General features: G+C 54.8%; 2 protein-coding genes across 2 annotated transcripts in view; one reads left to right on the plus strand and one right to left on the minus strand.

The window, feature by feature from the left end:
• The first annotated feature begins 968 nt into the window (after positions 1-968).
• OST4 (oligosaccharyltransferase complex subunit 4, non-catalytic) lies at positions 969-7,655 on the plus strand. Its single transcript, XM_075261433.1, has 3 exons — positions 969-1,046; positions 7,267-7,386; positions 7,504-7,655. Exon 2 carries the CDS (start codon positions 7,268-7,270, stop codon positions 7,379-7,381), a length of 114 nt encoding a protein of 37 aa, XP_075117534.1. The 5' UTR covers positions 969-1,046; position 7,267; the 3' UTR covers positions 7,382-7,386; positions 7,504-7,655.
• A 5,325-nt stretch (positions 7,656-12,980) lies between these two features.
• AGBL5 (AGBL carboxypeptidase 5) overlaps positions 12,981-18,692 on the minus strand; it is a 30,535-nt gene continuing 24,823 nt past the window's right edge. Inside the window, exons 12-17 of the mRNA XM_075261432.1 lie at positions 17,794-17,988; positions 15,810-15,937; positions 15,372-15,418; positions 15,137-15,300; positions 14,903-15,012; positions 12,981-13,427 (exon numbers count right to left, since the gene is read on the minus strand). Coding sequence (XP_075117533.1) covers positions 13,350-13,427; positions 14,903-15,012; positions 15,137-15,300; positions 15,372-15,418; positions 15,810-15,937; positions 17,794-17,988 — 722 coding nt within the window. The 3' untranslated portion in view covers positions 12,981-13,349. The remainder of the gene's footprint in view (positions 13,428-14,902; positions 15,013-15,136; positions 15,301-15,371; positions 15,419-15,809; positions 15,938-17,793; positions 17,989-18,692) is intronic.

Raw genomic sequence — 18,692 nt, forward strand, 5'->3', positions numbered from 1 at the left:
ACAGTGCGCTACCACAGGTGACCAGCAGATGGCGCTCTGTCTATATTCTCTATAGTACAGTGCACTACCACAGGTGACCAGCAGATGGCGCTCTGTGTATATTCTCTATAATACAGTGCATTACCACAGGTGACCAGCAGATGGCGCTCTGACTCCTGCAGTCTATATTCTCTATAATACAGTGCATTACCACAGGTGACCAGCAGATGGCGCTCTGACTCCTGCAGTCTATATTCTCTATAATACAGTGCATTACCACAGGTGACCAGCAGATGGCGCTCTGACTCCTGCAGTCTATATTCTCTATAGTACAGTGCACTACCACAGGTGACCAGCAGATGGCGCTCTGACTCCTGAAGTCCTATATTCTCTATAGTACAGTGCACTACCTCAGGTGACCAGCAGATGGCGCTCTGACTCCTGCAGTCCTATATTCTCTATAGTACAGTGCACTACCTCAGTTGACCAGCAGATGGCGCTCTGACTCCTGCAGTCCTATATTCTCTATAATACAGTGCATTACCTCAGGTGACCAGCAGATGGCGCTCTGACTCCTGCAGTCTATATTGTCTATAATACAGTGCACTACCACAGGTGACCAGCAGATGGCGCTCTGACTCCTGCAGTCTATATTCTCTATAGTACAGTGCATTACCACAGGTGACCAGCAGATGGCGCTCTGACTCCTGCAGTCTATATTCTCTATAATACAGTGCATTACCACAGGTGACCAGCAGATGGCGCTCTGTCTATATTCTCTATAATACAGTGCATTACCACAGGTGACCAGCAGATGGCGCTCTGACTCCTGCAGTCTATATTGTCTATAGTACAGTGCACTACCACAGTTAAGCAGCAGATGGCGCACTCACACTACAGAAGAGCGTCGTCTGCAGATGAGAGTACAAAGATGGCGCCGGGTGAAGGGGCGGAGTTTTCTCATTGGTTATACCGGAAGTTCTTGCCTTGCACCGGAAGCGTAAGCCGAGCAGTTGACGTGTCCACTGATTCCCGGTTAGACTGAGCCGCAGTGTCCGCAGTGACAGGTATTGGGGTCTGTGCAAGCCGCAGTGTCCGCAGTGACAGGTATTGGGGTCTGTGCAGTGTGTACGGCGGCCTATGTGTAGAGCGGGATGGGCAGACATTGGAGCCGCTTGTGTTACAGTCTGTGTTGCGGTGGTTGCAGCTCTAGCAGTGACTGGAGTAGAGCTGTAGCCGGGCAGTCTGTGCTCCAGGGTTTGGGGTTTTCTCTCCTCTCAGACTATGTGAGGTATTTGGCGCAGACTGAGGCTGTAGATTCGCCTCTTGTTGTGACTCGGTGCGGGGTCTCCTGGGGTTGTGCCCCACTATCTGACAGCGCCCCCCATGGTGGAGGTTTGTGATTACTGCTCTTATGCTTCAGACTGGGGGTGATCAGAGCTAATATTCGGGGTTACTCCCCGCTCCGGGCGCGCTCTGTACCGCCATCTAGTGAGCCGGCAAATCCCAGAAAATTTGGGTTCTATAGAAACTGAACGTGGTAGGAAAAGTGTAACAGATAGCGCCTCCTCCTGTACGAGCCCGAGAATACACCAGATATGACAGCTGTGTCTCACTGTCTCTCTCTCGCCCGCTCTCTGTCTCCCTCTCTCGCCCGCTCTCTGTCTCTCTCTCTCTCGCCCGCTCTCTGTCTCTCTCTCTCGCCCGCTCTCTGTCTCTCTCTCTCGCCCGCTCTCTGTCTCTCTCTCTCGCCCGCTCTCTGTCTCTCTCTCTCGCCCGCTCTCTGTCTCTCTCTCTCGCCCGCTCTCTGTCTCTCTCTCTCGCCCGCTCTCTGTCTCTCTCTCTCGCCCGCTCTCTGTCTCTCTCTCTCGCCCGCTCTCTGTCTCTCTCTCTCGCCCGCTCTCTGTCTCTCTCTCTCGCCCGCTCTCTGTCTCTCTCTCTCGCCCGCTCTCTGTCTCTCTCTCTCGCCCGCTCTCTGTCTCTCTCTCTCGCCCGCTCTCTGTCTCTCTCTCTCGCCCGCTCTCTGTCTCTCTCTCTCGCCCGCTCTCTGTCTCTCTCTCTCGCCCGCTCTCTGTCTCTCTCTCTCGCCCGCTCTCTGTCTCTCTCTCTCGCCCGCTCTCTGTCTCTCTCTCTCGCCCGCTCTCTGTCTCTCTCTCTCGCCCGCTCTCTGTCTCTCTCTCTCGCCCGCTCTCTGTCTCTCTCTCTCGCCCGCTCTCTGTCTCTCTCTCTCGCCCGCTCTCTGTCTCTCTCTCTCGCCCGCTCTCTGTCTCTCTCTCTCTAGCCCGCTCTCTGTCTCTCTCTCTCTCGCCCGCTCTCTGTCTGTCTCTCTCTCTCGCCCGCTCTCTGTCTGTCTCTCTCTCTCGCCCGCTCTCTGTCTGTCTCTCTCTCTCGCCCGCTCTCTGTCTGTCTCTCTCTCTCGCCCGCTCTCTGTCTGTCTCTCTCTCTCTCGCCCGCTCTCTGTCTGTCTCTCTCTCTCTCGCCCGCTCTCTGTCTGTCTCTCTCTCTCTCGCCCGCTCTCTGTCTGTCTCTCTCTCTCTCGCCCGCTCTCTGTCTGTCTCTCTCTCTCTCGCCCGCTCTCTGTCTGTCTCTCTCTCTCTCGCCCGCTCTCTGTCTGTCTCTCTCTCTCTCGCCCGCTCTCTGTCTGTCTCTCTCTCTCTCGCCCGCTCTCTGTCTGTCTCTCTCTCTCGCCCGCTCTCTGTCTGTCTCTCTCTCTCGCCCGCTCTCTGTCTGTCTCTCTCTCTCGCCCGCTCTCTGTCTGTCTCTCTCTCTCGCCCGCTCTCTGTCTGTCTCTCTCTCTCGCCCGCTCTCTGTCTGTCTCTCTCTCTCGCCCGCTCTCTCTCTCTCGCCCGCTCTCTCTCTCTCTCGCCCGCTCTCTCTCTCTCGCCCGCTCTCTCTCTCTCGCCCGCTCTCTCTCTCTCGCCCGCTCTCTCTCTCTCGCCCGCTCTCTCTCTCTCGCCCGCTCTCTCTCTCTCGCCCGCTCTCTCTCTCTCGCCCGCTCTCTCTCTCTCGCCCGCTCTCTCGCCCGCTCTCGCTCTCTCGCCCGCTCTCTCGCCCGCTCTCTCTCTCTCGCCCGCTCTCTCTCTCTCGCCCGCTCTCTCTCTCTCGCCCGCTCTCTCTCTCTCGCCCGCTCTCTCTCTCTCGCCCGCTCTCTCTCTCTCGCCCGCTCTCTCTCTCTCGCCCGCTCTCTCTCTCTCGCCCGCTCTCTCTCTCTCGCCCGCTCTCTCTCTCTCGCCCGCTCTCTCTCTCTCGCCCGCTCTCTCTCTCTCGCCCGCTCTCTCTCTCTCGCCCGCTCTCTCTCTCTCGCCCGCTCTCTCTCTCTCGCCCGCTCTCTCTCTCTCGCCCGCTCTCTGTCTCTCTCTCGCCCGCTCTCTGTCTCTCTCTCGCCCGCTCTCTGTCTCTCTCTCTCGCCCGCTCTCTGTCTCTCTCTCTCGCCCGCTCTCTGTCTCTCTCTCTCGCCCGCTCTCTGTCTCTCTCTCTCGCCCGCTCTCTGTCTCTCTCTCTCGCCCGCTCTCTGTCTCTCTCTCTCTCTCGCCCGCTCTCTGTCTCTCTCTCTCTCTCGCCCGCTCTCTGTCTCTCTCTCTCTCGCCCGCTCTCTGTCTCTCTCTCTCTCGCCCGCTCTCTGTCTCTCTCGCCCGCTCTGTCTCTCTCGCCCGCTCTGTCTCTCTCGCCCGCGCTCTGTCTCTCTCGCCCGCTCTGTCTCTCTCGCCCGCGCTCTGTCTGTCTCGCCCGCGCTCTGTCTGTCTCGCCCGCGCTCTGTCTGTCTCGCCCGCGCTCTGTCTGTCTCGCCCGCGCTCTGTCTGTCTCGCCCGCGCTCTGTCTGTCTCGCCCGCGCTCTGTCTGTCTCGCCCGCGCTCTGTCTGTCTCGCCCGCGCTCTGTCTGTCTCGCCCGCGCTCTGTCTGTCTCGCCCGCGCTCTGTCTGTCTCGCCCGCGCTCTGTCTGTCTCGCCCGCGCTCTGTCTGTCTCGCCCGCGCTCTGTCTGTCTCGCCCGCGCTCTGTCTGTCTCGCCCGCGCTCTGTCTGTCTCGCCCGCGCTCTGTCTGTCTCGCCCGCGCTCTGTCTGTCTCGCCCGCGCTCTGTCTGTCTCGCCCGCGCTCTGTCTGTCTCGCCCGCTCTCTGTCTGTCTCGCCCGCTCTCTGTCTGTCTCGCCCGCTCTCTGTCTGTCTCGCCCGCTCTCTGTCTGTCTCGCCCGCTCTCTGTCTGTCTCGCCCGCTCTCTGTCTGTCTCGCCCGCTCTCTGTCTGTCTCGCCCGCTCTCTGTCTGTCTCGCCCGCTCTCTGTCTGTCTCGCCCGCTCTCTGTCTGTCTCGCCCGCTCTCTGTCTGTCTCGCCCGCTCTCTGTCTGTCTCGCCCGCTCTCTGTCTGTCTCGCCCGCTCTCTGTCTGTCTCGCCCGCTCTCTGTCTGTCTCGCCCGCTCTCTGTCTGTCTCGCCCGCTCTCTGTCTGTCTCGCCCGCTCTCTGTCTGTCTCGCCCGCTCTCTGTCTGTCTCGCCCGCTCTCTGTCTGTCTCGCCCGCTCTCTGTCTGTCTCGCCCGCTCTCTGTCTGTCTCGCCCGCTCTCTGTCTGTCTCGCCCGCTCTCTGTCTGTCTCGCCCGCTCTCTGTCTGTCTCGCCCGCTCTCTGTCTGTCTCGCCCGCTCTCTGTCTGTCTCGCCCGCTCTCTGTCTGTCTCGCCCGCTCTCTGTCTGTCTCGCCCGCTCTCTGTCTGTCTCGCCCGCTCTCTGTCTGTCTCGCCCGCTCTCTGTCTGTCTCGCCCGCTCTCTGTCTGTCTCGCCCGCTCTCTGTCTGTCTCGCCCGCTCTCTGTCTGTCTCGCCCGCTCTCTGTCTGTCTCGCCCGCTCTCTGTCTGTCTCGCCCGCTCTCTGTCTGTCTCGCCCGCTCTCTGTCTGTCTCGCCCGCTCTCTGTCTGTCTCGCCCGCTCTCTGTCTGTCTCGCCCGCTCTCTGTCTGTCTCGCCCGCTCTCTGTCTGTCTCGCCCGCTCTCTGTCTGTCTCGCCCGCTCTCTGTCTGTCTCGCCCGCTCTCTGTCTGTCTCGCCCGCTCTCTGTCTGTCTCGCCCGCTCTCTGTCTGTCTCGCCCGCTCTCTGTCTGTCTCGCCCGCTCTCTGTCTGTCTCGCCCGCTCTCTGTCTGTCTCTCTCTCTCGCCCGCTCTCTGTCTGTCTCTCTCTCTCGCCCGCTCTCTGTCTGTCTCTCTCTCTCGCCCGCTCTCTGTCTGTCTCTCTCTCTCGCCCGCTCTCTGTCTGTCTCTCTCTCTCGCCCGCTCTCTGTCTCTCTCTCTCGCCCGCTCTCTGTCTCTCTCTCTCGCCCGCTCTGTCTCTCCCTCTCGCCCGCTCTGTCTCTCCCTCTCGCCCGCTCTGTCTCTCCCTCTCGCCCGCTCTCTCTCTCCCTCTCGCCCGCTCTCTCTCTCCCTCTCGCCCGCTCTCTCTCTCCCTCTCGCCCGCTCTCTCTCTCCCTCTCGCCCGCTCTCTCTCTCCCTCTCGCCCGCTCTCTCTCTCCCTCTCGCCCGCTCTCTCTCTCCCTCTCGCCCGCTCTCTCTCTCCCTCTCGCCCGCTCTCTCTCTCCCTCTCGCTCTCTCTCTCCCTCTCGCCCGCTCTCTCTCTCCCTCTCGCCCGCTCTCTCTCTCCCTCTCGCCCGCTCTCTCTCTCCCTCTCGCCCGCTCTCTCTCTCCCTCTCGCCCGCTCTGTCTCTCCCTCTCGCCCGCTCTGTCTCTCTCTCGCCCGCTCTGTCTCTCTCTCGCCCGCTCTGTCTCTCTCTCGCCCGCTCTGTCTCTCTCTCGCCCGCTCTGTCTCTCTCTCGCCCGCTCTGTCTCTCTCTCGCCCGCTCTGTCTCTCTCTCGCCCGCTCTGTCTCTCTCTCGCCCGCTCTGTCTCTCTCTCGCCCGCTCTGTCTCTCTCTCGCCCGCTCTGTCTCTCTCTCGCCCGCTCTGTCTCTCTCTCGCCCGCTCTGTCTCTCTCTCGCCCGCTCTGTCTCTCTCTCGCCCGCTCTGTCTCTCTCTCGCCCGCTCTGTCTCTCTCTCGCCCGCTCTGTCTCTCTCTCGCCCGCTCTGTCTCTCTCTCGCCCGCTCTGTCTCTCTCTCGCCCGCTCTGTCTCTCTCTCGCCCGCTCTGTCTCTCTCTCGCCCGCTCTGTCTCTCTCTCGCCCGCTCTGTCTCTCTCTCGCCCGCTCTGTCTCTCTCTCGCCCGCTCTGTCTCTCTCTCGCCCGCTCTGTCTCTCTCTCGCCCGCTCTGTCTCTCTCTCGCCCGCTCTGTCTCTCTCTCGCCCGCTCTGTCTCTCTCTCGCCCGCTCTGTCTCTCTCTCGCCCGCTCTGTCTCTCTCTCGCCCGCTCTGTCTCTCTCTCGCCCGCTCTCTGTCTGTCTCGCCCGCTCTCTGTCTGTCTCGCCCGCTCTCTGTCTGTCTCGCCCGCTCTCTGTCTGTCTCGCCCGCTCTCTGTCTGTCTCGCCCGCTCTCTGTCTGTCTCGCCCGCTCTCTGTCTGTCTCGCCCGCTCTCTGTCTGTCTCGCCCGCTCTCTGTCTGTCTCGCCCGCTCTCTGTCTGTCTCGCCCGCTCTCTGTCTGTCTCGCCCGCTCTCTGTCTGTCTCGCCCGCTCTCTGTCTGTCTCGCCCGCTCTCTGTCTGTCTCGCCCGCTCTCTGTCTGTCTCGCCCGCTCTCTGTCTGTCTCGCCCGCTCTCTGTCTGTCTCGCCCGCTCTCTGTCTGTCTCGCCCGCTCTCTGTCTCTCTCTCGCCCGCTCTCTGTCTCTCTCTCGCCCGCTCTCTGTCTCTCTCTCGCCCGCTCTCTGTCTCTCTCTCGCCCGCTCTCTGTCTCTCTCTCGCCCGCTCTGTCTCTCTCTCGCCCGCTCTCTGTCTGTCTCGCCCGCTCTCTGTCTCTCTCGCCCGCTCTCTGTCTCTCTCGCCCGCTCTCTGTCTCTCTCGCCCGCTCTCTGTCTCTCTCGCCCGCTCTCTGTCTGTCTCTCGCCCGCTCTCTGTCTGTCTCGCCCGCTCTCTGTCTGTCTCGCCCGCTCTCTGTCTCTCTCGCCCGCTCTCTGTCTCTCTCGCCCGCTCTCTGTCTCTCTCGCCCGCTCTCTGTCTCTCTCGCCCGCTCTCTGTCTCTCTCGCCCGCTCTCTGTCTCTCTCGCCCGCTCTCTGTCTCTCTCGCCCGCTCTCTGTCTCTCTCGCCCGCTCTGTCTCTCTCGCCCGCTCTCTGTCTGTCTCTCTCTCTCGCCCGCTCTCTGTCTCTGATACATCTGGGGCCGTCTCGGGCTGTCTACTGTAAAGCTTAGACACTATTAGTAAATCTGCCCCGATGTCTTTGTCTCCCCCTGCAGGATGATCACAGACGTGCAGCTGGCCATCTTCGCTAACATGCTGGGGGTCTCGCTCTTCCTCCTGGTCGTTCTCTACCATTATGTGGCAGTCAATAATCCTAAGAAGCAGGAGTGAGGACGGTGAGTGGGGGAGGGGTCTGACATCATCAGTGTGCTATGACCAGATTGTGGGGTACACGGGGAGGAGGGGGCAGCATGGGCACACTCATTTATAACCCTTGTCTCTTCTGCCCACAGGATGGATGTCTCATCATTGACCCCGCCCCTCGGATATGAAGACCCCGCCCAGCTGTCACATTCCTCCTATCTAATGTACAGATATTTTGTAGATTTGATGTTTTCTTATGACTGTGGATGAATAAACTGCGGCTGAAGAGTCTGTGCAGTAATGGCCGCCGTCTGTGTGTTTATTGGGGGGGGGGGGTGTTAGTGACGCCACCTGCTGGAGAAGGCAGGGCACTGCAGCAGCCGCTGGCTGAGATCTTTCAGAGATTGTCGGATGATTAGAAACGTAGAATACGGAAGTATCTGTATCCTACAGGGATGACATCACAGGTATCAGTCACATGACTTCTTCAGCCCGTCAGAACATACAGGGGCGCAGTGACGGTATGATCACATGACTAAGGCAGCCAATCACGTGATGTGTCGGGCTATGGGATTGTAGGCCTTCTCATTATACAGAGGATGATCCTTCAATCATCCAGTATTGACCAGTCCTGTATTCTGATTGGTCGCTGCGGTTATCCCGCCCCCTGTTATCCGCACGGTCACCTTGCCCTGTATATTTTTATATACCGTTTCCCCGAAAATAAGTCATACCCCGAAAGTAAGACATAGCAGAAGTTTTGATGAATTGCCTAATATAAGGCACCTCCCGAAAGTAAGACATCCCCAATCCTATTAATATTATAAATGTGAAAGTTTGTGGGTTTGGATGTTTGTGTGTTTGCATGTTCGGATGTTTGTTCCTCAATCACGGAAAAACCGCTCCACCGATTTGGCTGAAATTTTCCACAAACATAGTTAATACACCCGATTAAACAATAGGCTACTTTTTGTCATAATAGCGCACATACGTTTTTCCCAGGACCCCCACAAACCCCAAACTCACACCACTATCTCTGCAATCTCACACACTTTGGACCCCGATTTGGCTGAAATTTTCCACAAACATAGTCCCTACACTCGATTGCGCAATAGGCTACTTTTCATCACAATAGCGCACATACATTTTTCCCAGGACCCTTTGGATGTTCGGATGTTTGTTCCTCAATCACGCAAAAACCGCTCCACCGATTTGGCTGAAATTTTCCACAAACATAGTCACTACACCCGATTGCACAATAGGCTACTTTTCGTCACAATAGCGCACATACGTTTGTGCCAGGACCCCCACAAAACCCAAACTCACACCACCATCTCTGCAATCTCACACACTTTGGACCATAGCAAGCCACAAAATTCCTATTGCCCTGTACAGCCTCGCCCCTAACCCCACACAATCTCATATACATGTACTTTACCACTTTGCCCCTCACCTTAACGATACTCCAGGAGGCGCTCTTTAACGCTCCGGAGCAGCCATGTTTGCCCCCACCACTGACAATCCGCGACACCGCCCACCCATGTCAATACCCCTAGGCGGTCTAATAAATGCAAAAAAAAAAGTTTAAAAAAAGTAAAAAAAAATATAAAAAAAATAAATAAAAAGGATTAAAAATTCAAATCACCCCCCTTTCCCTAGAACACATATAAAAGTAGTTAAAAACTGTGAAATACATACATGTTAGGTATCCGCGCGTCCTAAATCGCCCGCTCTACAAAGTTATACAAATATTTTTCCTGTTCGGTAAACGCCGTAGCGGGAAAAATGGTCAAAAGTGCCAAACTGCCGTTTTTTCACTGTTTTGATTCTGCTAAAAATTTGAATAAAAAGTGATCAAAGCAATAACATTTCCCAAAAATGGTAGAACTACAAAGTACACCCGTTCCCGCAAAAAAAGACACCCTATACATCCCCGTACACGCAAGTATAAAAAAGTTACGGCTGTCGGAATATGGCGACTTTTCAAAAAATAATTTTTTAACAGTTTTGGATTTTTTTTAGGGGTCAAAATGTAAATAAAACCATATAAATTTGGTATCCCCGGAATCGTAACGAAGCACAGAATACAGGGGACAGGTCATTTTGGCTGCACAGTGAACGCCGTAAAACCAAAGCCCGTAAGAAAGTCGCAGAAATGCATTTTTTCTTCAAATCCACCCCATTCTGAATTTTTTCCCTGCTTCCCAGTACATTATATAGAATAATTAATGGCGGCATCATGAAGAAAAATTTGCCCCAGGAAAAATTAAGACCTCATATGACTCTGGGAGCGGAGAAATAAAAAAGTTATGGGGTTTAGAGGGAGGGGAGTCAAAAACGAAAAACAAAAAATGCCATCGGCGGGAAAGGGTTAACTTCAAATACTTCTGTCCCAAAGTCACTATGTAAAGTTTCTCACAACACCGTATATATAGCGGCTCAAATACAAAGTAACTGCAACACAAAAGTCTCACGGATTCTCTGAATTACAGCAAAAACAAGATACAAACTTACATTTCATATCCCATTCCTTATACACAGTACGAAAACCTTACCCGCGCCTGTATATACCCACTGCTACAATCACCGCAGACCAAGTCGCGGGTACCAGCTAGTAATAATAATATTTCTGTGCAAAGATTGTATGAAGAAAAACACTGCAGCCGGCTGAACGCTGTGCGTGATGTTTCCGTGTGCACAGATATGCCGGCTGCTGGCGCTGCTGCGATACGTTATATCCACTGTTCCTGCTGCTGTGGGATGAGCTGGGAGATGCTCGCTCTATATACACTAAGTATGCGGCGGGGGGGTCCGCTCTCCCAGCTCATCCCACAGAAGCAGGAACAAGTGGATACAACGTACGGTATCACAGCGGCAGCAGCTGCAATGTTTCTCTTCATACAGTCTTTGCGCAGCAAACATACCGTATACACTACAGTATAAGCCGAATTTTTCAGCCCAGTTTTTGTGCTGAAAAAGCCCCCCTCAGCTTATACTCAAGTAAGCAAAAAAAAAAAAAATTTTTTTTTTTTTTTGTTTTAGGAACGGGGTGGAGAGTCTATAATGAGGCGCAATATTAATGTATAGAATCTCCCATAAAATAGTTAAAAAAAAAAAAAAAAATTAAGTTCTCAATCCCTCCTTTCCCTAGAATACATATACAAGTAGAGAATGACTGTGACACACATTATACACATTAGGTCTCCCTGTGTCTACTGAATATAGGGGATCTGCAGGGCTCCTGTTCCATCAGGAAGGGGTTAATAGGAGCACTGCAGATCCCCCTATATTCAGCCAGACTGAATTCCAATTGGGGGAAAAAAAACTCAGTCCTCAAGCTCAGGGAAGGGGCAGAGACAACCAAAACACCCCCTCCCCTTCCCCAGCAACTACTGCACCCAAGAACTCCGACCATTTTAATTTTTGAAGTTTTCCAGTAGCTGCTGCATTTCCCCCTAGCCTTATACCGTATTTTTCGGACTATAAGACGCACCCAGGTTTTAGAGGAGGAAAATAGGGGAAAAAAATTTTGAAGCAAAAACTGGTAAAATATTTAATATATGGGAGTTGTAGTTTTGCAACAGCTGCAAGGCCACATTGACAGGTGACCCTGCAGCTGTACGGGGATGCATAGAGCGGTTTTTTTTGCGGGGCCAGATGTACTTTTTAGTTATACCATTTTGGGGAATGTCTATTGCTTAGATCACCTTGTATTGAAAAAAAACAGGAGGTGATTTAGAACTTTTATTTATTTCATATTTTTAAAGCTTTTTTTTTTTTTTTTTTTTTTTTTTTTACTATTTTATTCTCCCCCGGGGGCTTGAACCTGCGGTCACTTGATTGCAAGTCCCATAGACAGCAATACACTTGTATTGGGACATTCTGTCTATTAGTATTACGGCTGGTCATAGACCCAGCCGTAATACTAATATATAGCAGTGACAGGCTCGGGAGCCTCATTAGGCTCCCGGCTGTCACCCGAACAGGTCGGCTCCTGCGATATCGCCGCGCAGGAGCCGGCCTGCAACTTCACAGGTACGGGGCCGGTGGGGATCGGGGGAGAAGGGGCCACTGATACTGACCCGGCTGTACTAGAGAGGCGGATGCCGGCGAGGGATAGACGCCAGGGCCTGAGACATCGCTGCGCTCCTCTGTCCTGCATGAAGCCAGCGGCGGGGGGACGGAGGAGCGGAATAGCATCGCCGCTGCTGGCTTCATACAGGGCAGAGGAGCGCAGCGATGTCTCAGGCCCCGGCGTCTATCACTTGCCGGCTTCCGCCTCTCTATTACAGCGGATGCCAGGCGCCACATTCAGACTATAAGACGCACCCTTCTTTTCCCCCCAAATTTTGGGGAAAAAAAGTGCGTCTTATAGTCCGAAAAATACGGTACTCGAGTCAAAACGTTTTCCCAGTTTTTTGTGGTAAAATTAGGGGCCTCGGCTTATATTGGGGTCGGCTTATACTCGAGTATATACGGTATCTCAGCACAGTGGTGGCAGCAGCACGCAAAAATAAAATAAGAAATTCCCTGAAAATAAGACATAGCATATCTTTAGGACCAAAATTTAATATAAGACACTGTCTTACTTTCGGGGAAACACACACACACATCTCCTGTAGGTTGTGCTCACACATGGATAATCTGCAGCTATTGGGGGGTGACTAATGTCGGACACGAGTCTTAACGTCCCACAAACTTCAGGGGTGAAACGTGATCAGTGTGTGTTCTGCTCGCTGTCCTGTATCTGACTGTGAGGGGGAGGTAGTAACTACCCATCGTATCAGGATGCCTGTAGGGGGCAGTGCTGTTCGATTGTCGGGACCAGGGATTGAAGGGTTAATTCTTCCTGGGAATGTTATGGGGGGGGGGGTGTTACGTTTGAACTAGACTCATGGGTGGCCTTATAACAGGACATGATAAGAAGCGAAGATGGCCGGTACACAGAGGTCAGGTGACAGGGGGGACATACACAAAGGTTTGGGGTCCAGGAGGGAACGTCCTCTCGCTTAGGATTGTACTGATCCATAACCTGCAGCAGAGCAGATGGCGACATTACTCCACCCCAGGCCTTGTATGGAGATGTAATTGCCCTAACGCGCCCTCGTACCTGCTGTACACCATAGAGGGAGATGAGAGTGTCCTAGGGACGGAGCAGAAGGTTTCGATCAGCTCATGCGGAGGCTATTGGAGCTTATTGTGTCTGCCGCAGATACCATGAGGTTCATGGAGGCCGGATGTAGTTTCTGCGGCTGGAGCCTGAGCGGTCCTAAAGTCCGTCTTGTATGTGTCAGCCGGACCCACTGAGAAGACGACGTCATACTGGTGGTCCGATACCTCAGGGTCCATGTGTTCCCATCTCTCCCTTACAAGTAGTCAGAGAGCTGCAGCCCCTCGTAGGCCTGGAGGATCTCTAGGGACGAGTCAGCTTTAGGATGTTCATGGGGGGCACTTACTTTTGCCCTTAAGATCTATATCTGAATGTTTTCGGCTCTGTAGAACAGCTGCATTGATTCCTCTCGGCCCACCCTGGAGGCCCGTACTCTCACACCTATAACTACTAGCGCCGATGTCGGGAGACGTCACGTGACAGATAAATACAGATCTTTATTAAATAAATTCATCGGCAGCCGCGGAAGCAGCAGAGACCAGAGATTGTCTATTTACAGCCGCAGAGAGAAAATCACATAAAAACTTCTGGATATCAAAGTTCATAAGAAGAATTAAAAATTCCGACAACACAAGAGCCGGAGCCCCCCCGAACATAGAAAATGTCACCACGTACAAACCAGGCGTGAAAGAGGGGCCCGGACCCCGCCAAAACTGTGATCACAAGTGCAATAAGAGGACGGGACCAGACGGCACAGTCAGTGGTGAGAACACGCACAATAAAACGGGGAGGGGGTAAAAACTTTGTGGTTCTTGGTCCATTCTTCAGTCTCACAGAACATAGCACCATGACGTACATCTGCTCAGCGGCAGACAAGGGGGGGCGTCAGCCCTCTGCACAGAACGAAAGGACGCTCTGATATGGGGAGAGGTGAGCGCTCTCCGGGGAGACTGCAGGGAAAGTCTGCAACAAAGAAAACAGGAGATAAGTCAGAGGGGTGAGAGACACGAGACAAGAGAAGACGGAGGGGTGGGAGACACGAGACGAGAGAAGACAGAGGGGTGGGAGACACGAGCCGAGAGAAGACGGAGGGGTGGGAGACACGAGACGAGAGAAGACAGAGGGGTGGGAGACACGAGCCGAGAGAAGACGGAGGGGTGGGAAGACATGAGACAAGATGGAGTGGGGCGGGAGACATGAGCCGAGAGAGGATGGGGTGGGGCAGGAGACACGAGCCGAGACAAGACGGAGGGGCGGGAGACACGAGCCGAGACAAGACGGAGGGGCGGGAGACACGAGCCGAGACAAGACGGAGGGGCGGGAGACACGAGCCGAGACAAGACGGAGGGGTGGGAGACACGAGCCGAGACAAGACGGAGGGGTGGGAGACACGAGCCGAGACAAGACGGAGGGGTGGGAGACACGAGCCGAGACAAGACGGAGGGGTGGGAGACACGAGCCGAGACAAGACGGAGGGGTGGGAGACACGAGCCGAGACAAGACGGAGGGGTGGGAGACACGAGCCGAGACAAGACGGAGGGGTGGGAGACACGAGCCGAGAGAAGACGGAGGTGTGGGAGACACGAGCCGAGAGAAGACGGAGGGGTGGGAGACACGAGCCGAGAGAAGACGGAGGGGTGGGAGACACGAGACAAGATGGAGTGGGGTGGAAGACATGAGCCGAGACAAGACGGAGGGGTGGGAGACACGAACCGAGAGAAGACGGAGGGGTGGGAGACACGAGCCGAGAGAAGACGGAGGGGTGGGAGACACAAGCCGAGAGAAGACGGAGGGGTGGGAGACACGAGACAAGACGGAGTCGGGTGGGAGACACGAGACGAGAGAAGACAGAGGGGTGTGAGACGAGACAAGATGGAGTGGGGTGGAAGACATGAGCCGAGACAAGACGGAGGGGTGGGAGACACGAGACAAGATGGAGCGGGGTGGGAGACACGAGCCGAGAGAAGATGGAGGGGTGGGAGACACAAGCCGAGAGAAGACGGAGGGGTGGGAGACACGAGCCGAGAGACGACGGAGGGGTGGGAGACACGAGCCGACAGAAGACGGAGGGGTGGGAGACACAAGCCGAGAGAAGACGGAGGGGTGGGAGACACGAGCCGAGAGAAGACGGAGGGGTGGGAGACACGAGACAAAATGGAGACACGAGACAAAATGGAGACAATGGTCACAAACGAGAAACAGTCGCAGAAATAAGCCAAGGCAAGACAGAGGGAATGACGGACAAAATTATGAAAATAACGGAGGAGGCGACAGACATGAGCCAGTGTAAGACAGAGGCAAAATAATATACATAAGCCAAGACAAAATGAAGGGTAACATGCAACAGCACAGACAAGGCGTAGGGTAATACACTAGACATAAGCCCAGGCCTGCGGGAGGAGTTAGTGCAGCCACTGACAGGACATTATTACTGGCACCTGCTCATTCAGCTCCTTGGTTTGGTCACAGATGTATAGCGGTTCGTCGGTCTTAGATCTGAGGAGCGGCACCGAGCACACGGTCAGACTAGAGGTCACCGCAGCCAAATCTGCAAATAGTAACAGACAAGTGAAAACACAGGAAACAGTGCCACCCACAGCATGATGAGAACAGTGCCCAGATAAGGATTTACCAAACCCCCTGTTATGACACCGCTGCGCCTCGTCTCTCACCTGTGAGGGCGCAGTGCTTGAGTGCCTGCTCGGACGTATACTTCCACACTCTGAGAATAGGAGAGTCCCGCTCATGAGTGACATGAAGGAGACTCTGGGAGTGCAGGAGAGCGCCCCTCCTCACCGGGATACGGCTGGGACGGACACCCAAACTTTCCAGAGACCTGGAGGAGAGAAGAACACATGAAGGAAGGACCGTGGAGGAAACCCCAGGAGCCATGACAGGACTCAGTACCTGGAGAAGTCCCCGCTGTTATGGCTGCCGCTTCTTTTCTGAAAATTCTAAAACGACAAAGAACAAATTTACATAAATCACCAAATAATACGGACATGTCCACACTGAGCAGATCGTCACTCCGCCCACGCTGAACAATGGAGTCTAAAATGTGCAAATATGGCATCAGAGACAACCATGTCCAAAATGTGGCCAGTGCAATGGGTATGTATAGTGGGGGGTCCAAAGTGGGATCACCACCAGCAGCAGGTTACATGAAGGTCGGGGTGTACCCTATGAAGTATCCGCCATTGTGAATTTAATCCCATCCCTACCAGACATGCTGAAGTTCATTCCTTTTAGCCACTGTGAACACACGCATGCTCAGCTGATAACATATGAAGGTATGTGAGCGCCTCCAGTGGTGTGTTAGCGCCATCACTGATCCACCCTTCATACCTGTATCAGAGGGATCTCGGTGTCGGCCCGGATCAGTGTTTTCCCACAATCTCCCTCCCGCAGACTCTTCTTGCACAGGGCAGGACTCTTGTTCTTGTTGGCGATGGTCAAGTTGCTGAATCCACAGCCTGATGGCAAAAGCATAAGAGACGACGTCACCACCGACCGGGAGGTGGCCACAGAGGCGGAGTAAGACCACCAGGTGTCTATGGATATAATATGTCTGCTGGTAGAGGAGGGGAGCCTTCACATCCATTCAGACGCCCCCGGGAGGCTATGGGGTATTCTGAGGATTCGGACGCCTCCGGGAAGCTATGGGGTATTCTGAGGATTCGGACGCCCCCGGGAGGCTATGGGGTATTCTGAGGATTCGGACACCCCGGGAGGCTATGGGGTATTCTGAGGATTCGGACGCCTCCGGGAAGCTATGGGGTATTCTGAGGATTCGGACACCTCGGGAAGCTATGGGGTATTCTGAGGATTCGGACGCCTCCGGGAAGCTATGGGGTATTCTGAGGATTCGGACGCCCCCGGGAGGCTATAGGGTATTCTGAGGATTCGGACGCCCCCTTGAGGCTATGGGGTATTCTGAGGATTCGGACGCCCCCTTGAGGCTATGGGGTATTCTGAGGATTCGGACGCCCCCGGGAGGCTAGGGAGTATTCTGAGGATTCGGACGCCTCCGGGAGGCTATGGGGTATTCTGAGGATTCGGACGCCCCCTTTAGGCTATGGGGTATTCTGAGGATTCGGACGCCCCCGGGAGGCTAGGGAGTATTCTGAGGATTCGGACGCCTCTGGGAGGCTATGGGGTATTCTGAGGATTCGGACGCCCCCTTGAGGCTATGGGGTATTCTGAGGATTTGGACGCCCCCTTGAGGCTATGGGGTATTCTGAGGATTCGGACGCCCCCGGGGAGGCTATGGGGTATTCTGAGGATTCGGACACCCCGGGAGGCTATGGGGTATTCTGAGGATTCGGACGCCCCCGGGAGGCTATGGGGTATTCTGAGGATTCGGACACCCCGGGAGGCTATGGGGTATTCTGAGGATTCGGACGCCTCCGGGAAGCTATGGGGTATTCTGAGGATTCGGACACCTCGGGAAGCTATGGGGTATTCTGAGGATTCGGACGCCTCCGGGAAGCTATGGGGTATTCTGAGGATTCGGACGCCCCCGGGAGGCTATAGGGTATTCTGAGGATTCGGACGCCCCCTTGAGGCTATGGGGTATTCTGAGGATTCGGACGCCCCCTTGAGGCTATGGGGTATTCTGAGGATTCGGACGCCCCCGGGAGGCTAGGGAGTATTCTGAGGATTCGGACGCCTCTGGGAGGCTATGGGGTATTCTGAGGATTCGGACGCCCCCTTGAGGCTATGGGGTATTCTGAGGATTTGGACGCCCCCTTGAGGCTATGGGGTATTCTGAGGATTCGGACGCCCCCGGGGAGGCTATGGGGTATTCTGAGGATTCGGACACCCCGGGAGGCTATGGGGTATTCTGAGGATTCGGACGCCCCCGGGAGGCTATGGGGTATTCTGAGGATTCGGACACCCCGGGAGGCTATGGGGTATTCTGAGGATTTGGACGCCCCCTTGAGGCTATGGGGTATTCTGAGGATTCGGACGCCCCCTTGAGGCTATGGGGTATTCTGAGGATTTGGACGCCCCCTTGAGGCTATGGGGTATTCTGAGGATTCGGACGCCCCCTTGAGGCTATGGGGTATTCTGAGGATTCGGACGCCCCCTTGAGGCTATGGGGTATTCTGAGGATTCGGACGCCCCCTTGAGGCTATGGGGTATTCTGAGGATTCGGACGCCCCCGGGAGGCTAGGGAGTATTCTGAGGATTTGGACGCCCCTGGGAGGCTATGGGGTATTCTGAGGATTCGGATGCCCCGGGCGGCTATGGGGTATTCTGAGGATTCGGACGCCTCTATACTCCCCTGGTAACATAGAAGTGGTCTGTTGGAGTGTTGGACACTGACCTGACATGCTGAGTGACACTGAGAGGCTACATGACGGCTTCTGATGGACCACCGGGCGTGGGCTGCCCCGACTGATGATGGCTGACAGGTGAGGGCTCTGGGTACTGGGGATCTGATGGCTCTTGGTCGGACTGTGGATGGTGGCCCGAAGGAGTGACTGGTGGTGCTGCCGCCGCTTCTCCTGGGCTTTGGTGTCTGTCAACATCAAAAGTCAGACTGATCATGTAGAAGACACAGGTCATCACTAAGGGAGGACAAGCAGGTAATGGCTGGTGGGTGAGGCTACAAAATAACATCAGTGATGGGTAACAACCCAAAATACCGGAGCCTAAAAGACCGACCAGTAACAAAGACACAAACAGGAACCAACTGCAGCAACAAGTACAGAACACGAAACCCTACAGTATCCAGACTGACCCATTATACACCAGGATAATACACACAGTGATGTCACAGTACAGGGATAATACACAGTGATGTCACAGTACAGAGATAATACACAGTGATGTCACAGTACAGGATAATACACACAGTGATGTCACAGTACAGAGATAATACACACAGTGATGTCACAGTACAGAGATAATACACACAGTGATGTCACAGTACAGGATAATACACACAGTGATGTCACAGTACAGTATAATACACACAGTGATGTCACAGTACAGGATAATACACACAGTGATGTCACAGTACAGGGATAATACACACAGTGATGTCACAGTACAGGGATAATACACACAGTGATGTCACAGTACAGGATAATACACACAGTGATGTCACAGTACAGGATAATACACACAGTGATGTCACAGTACAGGATAATACACACAGTGATGTCACAGTACAGGATAATACACACAGTGATGTCACAGTACAGGATAATACACACAGTG

This window comes from Leptodactylus fuscus, unplaced genomic scaffold, assembly GCF_031893055.1.
Source record: "Leptodactylus fuscus isolate aLepFus1 unplaced genomic scaffold, aLepFus1.hap2 HAP2_SCAFFOLD_131, whole genome shotgun sequence".
Taxonomy (NCBI): Eukaryota; Metazoa; Chordata; class Amphibia; order Anura; family Leptodactylidae; genus Leptodactylus; species Leptodactylus fuscus.